We start from the raw sequence: 13,002 nt of genomic DNA, 5'->3' as shown, positions 1-13,002 counted from the left end.
GTTTTTATTTGTCCGAACATACAAGGGGTGTGTGTGGTACGACCATGAGTAAATAGCCAATGACATTTAAACAGGGGCACTCCTAAACTGGAGCAGGCAAAATAGCCGTAATTATAATAGCAGAGTTTACTGCCATCTGGTTTCTTGAAAGTCTTATTTATTAACGTGAGAGGGCAGCACTAATGTGTAAAATACTTATGTCAACGCAATGAATGAAAAGCGGAGTAACTATTACGAATGTGATGATTGTTTATTTGATGTAGCATTCGATTATATTTGTAGTTTTAGACGGTCAGTGTATTTTTTATGACTGTAATCGTGTTCAGCATGACATTATGTAACACTGATGTTACTTGAATAAGTTATTTGTTAGCATTATCTATGATCAGGTAAGTTTGCTCACCACGCTAATTTCATATGTAAATAAGTATATCATTATTTATTTTCTTGTGGCAGAAAGAATGGGAGTTCGAGAGAAGTAATTTTATCTTAAATGTAATCACTATGAATCGTCGAGTTTGTTGGAGCCGAAATAGTCCATGAACAAAACTGCTGTCGTTTTAATAAGTATATTTACAACAATAATTTTGATTTTCCCCATATTTTATGATGTAAATTAAGATATCACAATTCATATACCACATTTATATTTGCAGTCATTAGTAGGATCTCAGCAACTTTGAAACGAATATATTTTTTAAGATTTATTAAGATACCTGCTTCAAGGTTGAAGATGTCAGACTTCTGAAACAAACTTAACTTGGCCATACTTGCTACACAACCTAGGTGCAATCTATCAGAAAAGCTTTTTTTAGGAATTTGGACCTGAGAGATTCATCCTGTATGCTTTCTCTGCCCTTTATTAAACTAATCTTGACTGCAGATCTTTACTATTATTATTTACTATTATTTTTGTATATTCCATATAAAATTAAATTATAACTATGAAAAGTTTTATTTGCAACATTTTTTTCTTCATTTTATTATTATTTTTTAATATTTGTTCCTTTTTATTTGAATGTAAATGCCAGATCTCATAATTTTAACTCTGAGAAATCACAAATGCCAATAAGTTGTGCTAATTCATCATCCATCCCCAAAGGAAGAAAAATTATATAATAATATAAATAATTTGCAATACTAATGAAAAGTTGTATTGACTTAATGCCAAGTATATATGTATAAGGAAGTTTTTTCACTTGGCTAAGCTACTAATTATATATTGGTTTTATCCTTTATCCAAGTGTAAGCAAATAAATTGGATAAAGGATAAAACCGATATATAATTAGAAGTATATATGTATTTGTTTATTGACTTATTAGAGTACCCATGATTCCTATTCATATGCAACCAATTCATCTGCTGTTTACACAGTATCATCCACCTTTATAATTAGACATCTCAACACCTCAAATTAGAATACTGATATCAGACATGCACAAATAATACTTCCATAATATCATAAATCAGTTGATTTCATAAGCATAATATTAATTAATCTTTTACTGCTGGATGTTGTTAGTAGTTCACTTTATTATTATTGTTATTACTATATTAGCACTTCTGTGGAGGCCAAGACACGTTATGGGATGTTCACTTGACATATAACATTAGCTTATTTACATCATAAAACACTTACACTTAAAATCTAAAACAGGAACAACTTTCAACAAAATCCATCACACTCACACAGTGCTGGCCATACATCTTACACTCATTCACTGATGTACATGTCATTCTCTCACAGCATATTCCCACTTCCCAGAGAATAATCTACTCATAAATAACTTGATGCATGGGAACGTAAGACATGATAATTAATAAATACCATATATCAGTATAAAATTTTTGCCTTAATATCAAGAGCATCTTTACAACTTTCAGATAAACAGCAAGAACAGAAACTGGTATATTCAAACCAGAATATACTAGTTTGTTCTTGTTTAATCTAAAAGTACTGAAGATAGATACCCTTGATACTAAGGTAAAAATTTTATACTAATAAAAATATATACATAAGTTAAATCCATTTTATGTTATTTATTAATAATCTACTCCTTTCTCCCTATTGACTAAAGTCTTATTATTTTTCATGAATGGCTTCTTGCCATTCATGAAAAATAAATGAATTTGGTCAATATTTATATTAACCAAGCTGTTTGGTCAACTACTTTATATTGAATAAAATTGAAAAATATTTATATTATGCATACACAGCACTGCCTTTTCTTTACCCATTCATTTTTAGAAGACTAAGCAAAAAAGTAAACAAGACAATATGTATAACAAATATACTAGTGGATTAATTGAAATAAAATTGCAGTATAAACTGTAATCTGAAATAAATTTAATAATTATATGCTGTTTGATTTTGGAGCAGTTTTTTTTCTTTTTTTTTTTTTTTCAGATGCTTCACCATTTATAATAAATTTCTTTTTCATTAAGCTGTACCTATTGCACATATCTTTTGTGCATAGAATACCTCACATGTCTTGTGCACATCTATGGATATTCTGAGGAGAATCCATAGAATCATTCTTAAGAATTGGCATTAGTAATTCTCCCATTTTTGCTACAAACTCTTTAATATGTTACTTAACCAAACTCTGATTCCAATCTTAGAGTTTCTTATTCGGTTTTAAAACAATGTGGGATTTAATATCCCCTTAATTTAAATAATCTTTAATATGTGTTTTAAATAGCTATTATTGTTTTGTAGTTTTCAACATTTGGTTCACAGAATGAATTTTTATTTCTATTTTTCTATTTCCTTTAGTACTGTTTCAAAAATTCCTTTCATATATATCCTATAAATATATATATATATATATATATATATATTTGTGTGTGTATGTGTGTCCTATAAAATACCCGATGGGTATTAAAATATTCATAAGATACTTCTTTTTTTTCCTGACCCTCTACTCATTCATAGTAAAATAATAATAATAAAAATGTTTACTAAGCATTATATTTTCATCCTCCACAGAGTAGCCACTTACATTAAAAACAGCATTGCCAATGATAATGCTTAGATAGGTCTGATCTTAAAGGTCATTCCTTTCCTCAAGATTGCTTATCTTATGAACAATAATCTGATAGCTGTACTCCAGTGATCCCAAAAGTAAATTCCATAAGCTAAAGAATACTCACTTATAAGGATCTGTTTTAGTTCTGTTGCCTTTCAATTTCTGTGTTTGACATCCTCACCACTGTCTCATGGTGATTTATGTATGCAGATGACATTGCAACTCAGAACACCTTCTTTCAAGTTGCGGAGAATATATCAACAGAGAAATTAACCAAGCTTGACAGCTACTTTAAACAGTCATGCTTACAACCCAATCTGAATAAACTTGATATCGCCACTTTTCATTTAAATAACATCCAACTTCACTCCTAAAGTCTATTTTAGAACAGTGTCGTGAAATTCATTGGAACTTTGAACTATCTAGGAGGAGTGACTCTGGACAGATCCTTGACCTTCAGAGAACATTTAACAAAAATTGCTGATAAGTTAAAAGCTTGTAATAACAATCTTGCAAAAATTAGGATGATCTTCATGGGATGGATGCATATGCCTGCATTCTGTACATAGTAGCTGTCATATTAGTATATTCCATCGCACAATACTATGCCATAGTGTGGCTTAACTGTAGTCACAGATTGTCATCTGTTTCTGAAGCAATAAGGTTAACACCAGCTTATTGGTTTCCTACTCTTCACCCACCTAAAACCTTTTTCCTCCGTAATGGTGGAAAAGGGATTTAAGTAACTTGTGGGGTAAAATTATTAAGAATGATGGTTTACCCAAACATGATAAATAGTGATTGCCTATACACTGGACATAACAGCTACACTTAAATTACTTAAATTACTACACTTAAATTAGACTTAAATTACTTGTTGGAGAACTACTGTTCAAATGTCTCAGGAAGCCTTTGATATTGTAGTAGTAATCAGAACTTTACTGACACAAACATATTTCTGACTTGTTATTATTTCTGTTCCAACATGCAAGCTGGGAGTTAAAGTATTAATAGAAATAGTTCTATTTTAGGATATGAAACTATTTTTCTCAATATAATGTGTATGGCTGAATGTGCAGTTCAATATTTTGTGTTGATTTAAAATACTCGAACTGAAGATCACATGTCAAGCATTGATACAGCTCATTTATGACATGTATAACAGAATAACAGCATTTAGAATAAATGTCAGTTGTGAGAACTTCAAATTCAGTTGGATATATTGAGCTTTACATATAAGAACATCTACCAAAAATAAATCAGTTGACCCTCAGAAATACATGGAGGAAATTCCAATTTTTCAGTATGAATTCAATTTTTTTTTTCAAGATGATGTTATTTTCTTTTTATTTTCAGCACCATACATAGGTGGTAGATGACTTACTGCCCACTGAAAAAGCATGACTTTGATTAGTGGAGGCCTGAAGTGGCTGTTGCGGCATTTAGTTTGAGTAACATTTCCAATGTCCTTTTTGTATACATGTAGTATGAGTGACATCCTCAAGAACATGCTAAACACTAAATGAATCCCTAACCACCTCCTATTTTAGGGTTCATCAGTGAAGCAGTTTTGCAGATGGGTGACTAAATAGTATAGAATCAAACCTGATAGAACATTAATAGGCATCCCAACCAGCTAGTGAACAGTCACTGTCACTTATTTCAGATTGAGCTTGGTATCCTGGATAGAGTTCACTCTGACAGTGTTATGAATATGTTTTCCTAATGAGGAAAATATAGGCACTGGCTATACAGTTCCTTCCCCCCCACACACAAAAAAAAAGTCCCAAGATCAATGAAAGCAAAATTAGAAGTCAGATGGATATATACCAACCATAACTAATTAACACATTACCGGAATTGTCATTAATGACTTCAAGGGCTTTTTGCAAAAGCATAAGCTTTTGCTTTTACCTGCAGGGAAAAGCTGAAACCTGATGAGAATCACATCTTATGCTATGTCACTATCATCCATAAGGATAGGATGGAGGATAGACCTGTTGCCATCAGAGGAGTTAGCCATATCTCATAATGGAATGGGATATGGCTAACCATATCCCATTATTTCCAGCTAAGTTTGCTGCAGTCATTCTGAGATATACCTAACTGTGCTGCAGCATAGTTAGGTATCCAGGATAACCTTGATCACATCTTGCAGTTCCCATCCTCTGTTATCTTTATAAATCTGAAGGGTACTCCATGAAATGGTCCACATATTAACATCAGAGGGAGAGTTGAACAAATATAAAACAATAACTTCTCTGTTTTAAACACTTAACACCTTATTCCATCTGCCTACTTGAATATTCACCTGTGTACTTAATAATCTCTTCTCCATTCTTTTTCCATATATGGGGGGTGTAATCATTTCCCTGTGATGTCACTCTTTTACATGGGCAGTCATGACTATGATGTACTCCATCATAGTCACCACATTGTAAAATAGATCGTGTTGACTAGAACACATTTTTTTCCTTAGCAGAATTTAATTTTGGTAAATAGTCAGTTCATCACCTGTCAGTGAAATAGTGTATCACATTACAGAGTGTAGAATAAAAGCTGCTGCAACTGTAGTTCCTAAAACATTGAATCAGTTTCTATCTTTCTTCATTCCATGATGGAATGCAAAATGCACAGCAGCTAGGAAAACTAAAAACAAAGATTGGTAATCTTCCACAAATACCCCACCACAAGGAACTTTAATTACTTTGAAATGTGATTGATGATACTTCTTTCCCACTACCCCTCCCATCTGAGTCAAATGGACTCCTAGCTGTTACATCTTCTGTAACTGGATTAGTTAACACATGAGCAGTCTGGGACAAAATCCAGAAAATAAAAGAAAAGTATATCACTCACTCGCTTTCAATCCGAACATAATGAATGTACAGTTGGTGACTTGAAAGTAATTTCACATACTCTCAGGGAGTGCTTTGTCAAAACTGGTACTATCCTCTTACTTTCCTGCATTCCTAGTCATAACAAGTAAAGCAGTGAAACATTCATTTTGTTCTTTGGATGGTCTGAAACTATACAACTATGGGAGCGCAACCTACTTAAACTGAAAGCAGCATTATTTCAATGTTGAACAAGTGCTGTGAGACCAGATGACATTGATTATAGGATGGCCAGATATCTTTGTCACCATCTTCCATAGATAATTGGCTCTTCCTTTACATAATCTTTTGTGAGGATGAATTTTCAGATATCTGAGAGAAAAAAAAAAAGACAAGATCAGAGTTACCAGACAAATTATTGTCTGGTAACTCTGATCAACTGCTTGTGCAAAATCTGTGCATGGGAAAATGGCTGACTCAAATTTTATGGTTTCAGGAGAGAGCAACGACCTAATTTTTTCTTTCGAAAGACATAATTTGCCTTTCCATTTATAAAAAGTATATTATTTAATACAACTGAAAACATCCAGTTATATTAAATAGAGGAAAATTGAAACAACGAAGTTTACAGAGGTAATCAGTTGGTAGGGTGAAAAATAGTTTTTCTAGAAAACTAGAAAAACTAGTTTTTCTCCCAGGTTATTCCAAATGATATCTGGAGACAATTAAGAAATATCAAAATACCCATTGGACAGAATAGAATTTTGTCATGTTGGATATCTTTCTTGAATTCATCCACAATTTCTCAAATAAGAAAAATTAAGAACCAACAAAAGAAAATTCTCACAAAACTGAAACCAGATATAGAGTAATTATTTGGACAATAAATCAAGTGTTAACTAATAAATATTTATTAAATCTACTAGTTTCACCAAACTTTAACTGTTGGCATCTTCAGGGTACAAGCACTTAGGTTAAAAAACATTACACAAATATGAATAACTGTAAAATTCTAACGATTATAGTTACAAACTGTAATAGCATTGAACGTGAGTGATACACGTATCGTGTGTACATGATTAACTAGTTGTTGCTAAGGAACATTCTGCAGTTTGCATTGAAGTTCATTTCCTGTGTGTTAAGAGATCTAATTAGGGTTTTCCATATCTCTGGGAGTATTAAACCCTGGTTCCTGTTAAGGTTATCAACAGAGCAAGTTATTGTAGCTGCTGCTTTAAACATTCGGGAGTGGTACTCTTCTTCTATGTAAGGGGAACAGCTTTTATACCACTCAATGACATGGTTAGTTATAGAAAAATGAGATGACAGGCCTGATATGTCTTGTCTGTTGTTTTTGACATAACCAATGTGCTCCTTCTGTCCAATTTCGAGGCTTTTTGATGTCTGCCCGATGTAACTTGAACCACATGAGCATGGAATATTGTAAACTCCAGCATATTTATAGAAAGGATGGTTATCTTTTGGAGATCTTAGTAGTTTACGAATTGTTTCTATAGGTTTATAAACTCCAGCATATTTATAGAAAGGATGGTTATCTTTTGGAGATCTTAGTAGTTTATGAATTGTTTCTGTAGGGTTGAATGTCACTCTTATTTTGTGTGATTTGAGGAGAGTAGTGAGCTTGTTGGAGATGACACTCACATACGAAATTGCGATAGTTTTGATATATTGAGTATCCTCTCGCTCTCTTTGTGGTGGTTCAGAGAAAAGAATTTTGTTGATGAGTCATCGTGGGTAGCCGTTCAAGTACAGATTATTAGATATCAATGTTAACTCATCTTGAAGGTCCTTGTTATCTGTTGTGATGTGAACAGCTCTTTTCTTTAACGTGTACTATGCTGAGTTTGTGAGAAATACGGTGAGAGGAGCTGAAATGTAGATAGCGACCTGTATTCGTAGGTTTCCTGTAAACTGATAGGTTTATATGGTCATTAATTTGCTTCTTAATTAAGATGGTCTAAGAACGGCAGTTGTTTGTCTCTTTCAAGTTCCAGAGAAAAAAAACTTTAAAACTATCGCAATTCCGTATGTGAGTGGCATCTCCAACAAGCTCGCTAGTCTAATCAAACCACACAAAATAAGAGTGACATTCAAACCTATAGAAACAATTCGTAAACTACTAAGATCTCCAGAAGATAACCAACCTTTCTATAAATATGCTGGAGTTTCCAATATTCCATGCTCATGTGGTTCAAGTTACATCGGGCAGACATCAAGAAGCCTCGAAATTAGACAGAAGGAGCACATTGGTTACGTCAGAAACAACAGACAAGACATATCAGGCCTGTCATCTCATTTTAGAATGAGATGACTAACCATGTCATTGAGTGGAATAAAAGCTGTTCCCCTTACATAGAAGAAGACTATCACTCCCAAATGTTTAAAGAAGCAGCTACAGTCACTCGCTCTGATAACCTTAACAGGAACCAGGGTTTAATACTCCCAGAGATATGGAAAATCCTAATTAGATCTCTTAACACACAGGAAATGAACTTCAATGCAAACTATAGAACGTTCCTTAGTAACAACTAGTTAATCATGTACATGTGATACGTGTATCACTCACATTCAATGCTATTTCAGTTTGTAACTATAATCGTTAGAATTTTACAGTTATTCATATTTGTGTAATGTTTATTAACCTAAGTGCTTGTACCCTGAAGATGCCAACAGCTAAAGTTTGGTGAAACTAGTAGGTTTAATAAATATTTATTAGTTAACACTTGATCTATTGTCCAAATAATTACTCTAGTTAGATGATCAAGAAAATAAACATTCATTATGAAACCAGATGTATCTACCAAACTTATGTTTTGTGATAACTAAAAAAAAATAAATTCCTACAGTGGAATTGTCCCAGAATTTACCAAAACATGGATGACATCAAGACCCTCTTGCAGAAACATAAGGCTGTGTTTGTCTGCAAGCAATGTATTTTAAATCTGATGAGGATGTTATGTTACACTATACAGCTGTCATCCTTTTACATGATACCACAATGTAGGATATGGTGTACCTTCTGATGAAGGATTCGCCATCCTTGTGGGAAACCGTACCTTCTTCCAACAAGTCCCACTTAACACTGACTTAGAGGCAGTTGCCATCTGCGACTTGGTAGAATCTCTATTACAGTATGCTGTATCTACCTACCACCTAGTGCAAATATTTCCCAGGATGATCTTGATGACATCACGTTTCATTTGCCACTCCTAATCTCATAACATCTTTAAACTAACAGAATTAAAACTGGTGCATTTTGAACATCACCTTTGCTACTGTTTATATTGAAGTAAATGAACCACCATTATCATCTTGACATCAGTTGTCGTTTTATGTAACCAAAATAAAATTCCTGCCAGACCATCCAATGTGGCCAATGATTTTTATTTCCACAGTTGGGAAAATTTGTACAGTATCTGTCCGAGTGTTAAACATTCATTTGGATTGCAAATAAAATAGTAGTACAAGTTCTAGACATCAGGATAGACAGATTCTACCAAATATGCTACCATCTTTAGTAAAGCAGCATTCCATCAAGCATCTCCTGCAGATAGTCAGACTTTTACTTCCCACTTCCTCACTTTGTCTACCAGTAACTCTTTCAGACACAGAGCAAAATGTGATTTATACTTGTGTGTACAGATGGTTTAAAATCAGTGTCTAACGTGATCTAACTCTTCCTAGATGCATAATATCTATCCAGATCTCACCAGAATGTACTCACTAACCTGGCTGTATAGTTGGTACATTATGTGAGAGAGCTTGCATTAATTTACATAAAATTAAAATGCTACTAAAGTGCATTATTTATGTTGATTCAAGAAGTGCTTTTTTGGCACTTAGAAGTCAGTTATACCAACAACATATGGTGTTCTATCATAGATATGGAGGTTCATCTGGATGTTCACTTGTGTTGGATCTCACTCCATGTTTGGATCAAGAGAAATGGAGCTGCATATGCTGCTTCATTTTCCACATATCAGCCACATGTGCATTCACAAAACCTATAACACAACAGTGCCACATGCAAGTAATAAGTGAGAAAAAGGAATTCTGTTAAATGTATTTCTTGAAGAGCTGTAGGCATTGGGGAAAATGAGATTGGTTAGGTTGGGGTGTTTAAAATTATGGCTTGAGGCCAGTGTTCTTCTTGTTGGTTTGCATGTTTTGCAGAATGAGAAGCCAGTTTTTCAGCTTACTCTTTCAGAATGCTGCTATTATTATAGTAACATTTGGAGTTTCTGGACAAGAATACTGCTGTTCTTTGTGTTCTAGGTCTTTCCAACCAAACAGCATTGACATTACCAACTGATTTGCAGAACACAGAGGTAGATGGAATGAAAGAGAATGGTACGTAAGAAAATGAAAGTTAGTTCAGTAATTATTGTTATTATTATTTCTTGAAACCTCCAAGGAGTCCAAAGACTCATTGAGGAAGGACACCTACTCTAGAACTCTTTCTTCACCACTTAATCTACCAACTACACAGAACCACCACTATCATCATCATCTACAACAAAGCTATCTACAATCCACCACCACTAGTATTTTTTGTCTGTAAATTGCATGTGTTCTCAAGGCTGATTTGTCTGTATGCAGGATGAAAAACCTTCGTTTCCAGGAGGGGAAAAAACCCTTCTACCTCCATATCAGATTGACTGATTCACCTTCAGTTGAAAAATTCCCATATAAAGATTTCTCTTGTCACGATAAGAATCGAATGTAGGCCTTTTCCAATCAAAGAACTCAGTGTACTGTTGTTCTAATGACGTATGTTGGTCTGACAATGTTCACGATGTACCATCAGTTAGCTTGGAACTGAACTATATGCGAATTGCAGCAGCTGCTCACATTTTTGCATGTTTAGAGGAAAGTGTAGGAATTTGGTGGCCATTTTGGCGAAACAATGCAGAAACAGTGTTTATGAGAAATGGTTGGAGGGAGTTTGTGAGAGACAATTTTTTAAGCATATTATCTTTTACTGGATAGCATCAAACTTTCTTAGGGAGCTTTTTGGGTATCACTCCAAATGTGGTATTCTACAGAGTTGGGATTTATACTGTGTGAGGAGTTGTACTGATGAGTAGGTAAATCTTGCCTACGTTCTTCAGTAATGCATTAACTTTACCCAAGCACCAGCAATAAATCCTGAGTCATTAGTCAGGTTTATTCTCCCCAGTTGTTTGTACATTGTCATCTTGTGTAGGAGTCTGAGTAGACACTGTATAAGCATCTTGTTTAAGTGATAAATAGGTTAGCAGCTCTCATAGTAATTACCCATGTAAACAGTAATTTCCATTAACTTAATGGAACTTAACATTGTTTTAGAAAATAACTTCAGTTAATTTAATGTTGTACTCACTGTGTTTTGAGCATTATATCATGATCATCCTCAGGAGTAGTAGTGGGGCAGAGTAGATGTGGCATGTAAGACAGAATGACTTAAGCCTTGACTAAATAAATAAACACACTTAGCCTTCTCACTCATGTAAGGTTGTAAACTTTTCATACATTTTAGTACTGTGGTTAGGTAATCTGCTTCCCTCCTCTAGAGACCAAACATGGCATTTTTTTCTTGCCACTTCAGGCCTTGATCATTGGCATCGCTGTGGTCTCATACACTGCTGATAATGCAGTGGCACTGTATGAGACCACCACCACCACAGTGATAAGTAATTTGCAACTTTGATTTAATTACATTAAATTTTATAAAGACGGTAAAGAAAATGCACAAACAGTGTTTGGAGTTTGTGTTGGCATAGTAAAGTGCACTGTATCCACCTTCATTAATAACTTTAGTAACTCGATGCTAAGTTAAACAGTTCATCATCAGTGTGATACCCCCCCCTCACATTATATATATTCCATTGATTAACACCAGCAAAAACCTTAACTTAATTTACAGTTAATATTTTTTTAAATTCACTAAATGGGGCAAGTCCCATTAAATCAGTTGATGTATATTAAGTATACAATCAGCTCATTCTCTGATTTTTTTATTTTAGGATTAATTTTAGGAACAATTAGAATCTCTCCCATCTGTTAATTTTTGAATAAAATCTTACACAAGATATGTTGAATTCCTTGTATTGTGCAAACTACATTTTGGGGAACCACTCAGTCGGTATTTTCCCAGAAATAGTAATGATTAATCTTAATTCTGTTTTCAGCCTAATTTAAATTTGCAGTGTATTTTTAATTGAAATTTTAATTGGTAACTAAAATAATACATGATAACAGTTGGTTATTGTATTAAATATTATAAAAATCAATAGTTGAGAACAGTGTGCATATAGATTGCTAATAATTTTTAATTAGTATTACGTATAATGAAAAACAGATACTGAAGGTTTATTTCATTTTTTTTCTCTTCCTTTTTTTTTTAAAAGGTTGTGATGACGGAATGGCAAGAGGGTGGTGTTTCTGTGCGGCATTGCTGCGCCGACACTCCATCCAGGTTTTGAAAACAGTAATTATACTGTTTGCAGTTTCCTTCTTGTGGCTCCAGCTGCGAATTGTTAGTCTCAAGCCAGATTTGTTTCTTGCACAGAAGATTAAGTCATCAGGAGAAAGTGATACATTTTTTGCCAATTTTAGTGCCATTATAAACTCAATTAATGCTACTATGCCTGGCACACTGACTGCACTTCATCACCTTGTTCAGCAGATCAATGAAGAACAGGAGATATTCAATAGTCATAAGTTTCGTCCACTACAAGAGGGGGATGTAGTGATTGTTGTCCAAGTTCACAACCGAGCCCAATATCTTTATGCTTTAATTGAATCTCTGAAGCAGGCATATGGCATTAATCAGACATTACTGGTATTTAGTCATGATTTATATGATCCTCAAATTAATGCTTTGATTTACAGAATAGACTTCTGTAAGGTAAGTATAATTAAGTATAATTTAATTATAATTAAATTATACTTAATTAGTAAGTATAACTTAATTATTATAATTATAGAAATATATTATAGAAATTATCATTAAGATAATCTAACCAAAATATTATCCATCCAAGTACAGCATACCAAAAAATAAGTTAACCAAAATGTATCGTCAACATCAATTTCCTGATATGTACCTTCAGGTATTCAGGCCACTATGACA

At 33.6% G+C, this 13,002-nt stretch overlaps 1 protein-coding gene across 4 annotated transcripts in view; it reads left to right on the top strand.

Moving 5' to 3' along the window:
• Positions 1-13,002, top strand: part of Mgat2 (alpha-1,6-mannosyl-glycoprotein 2-beta-N-acetylglucosaminyltransferase) — a 210,597-nt gene that overhangs the window by 61,997 nt on the left and 135,598 nt on the right. For 3 of the 4 annotated variants that reach the window (XM_090393162.1, XM_090393160.1, XM_090393164.1), the window contains exon 2: positions 12,278-12,777. In XM_090393162.1, coding sequence (XP_090249288.1) covers positions 12,292-12,777 — 486 coding nt within the window. In that variant the 5' untranslated portion in view covers positions 12,278-12,291. Of the gene's footprint in view, positions 1-291; positions 390-12,277; positions 12,778-13,002 lie in introns of those variants that run through there. The other variant, XM_090393163.1, reaches the window with a different exon arrangement.

The sequence above is a fragment of the Typopeltis vanoorti genome, chromosome 5 (genome assembly GCF_054136105.1).
Source record: "Typopeltis vanoorti isolate ZY-2024b chromosome 5, IOZ_Tvanoo_1.0, whole genome shotgun sequence".
NCBI classification, from domain to species: Eukaryota; Metazoa; Arthropoda; class Arachnida; order Uropygi; family Thelyphonidae; genus Typopeltis; species Typopeltis vanoorti.
Note: the sequence above shows the minus strand (reverse complement) of the source record. Positions and strands in the feature narration are given on the sequence as shown.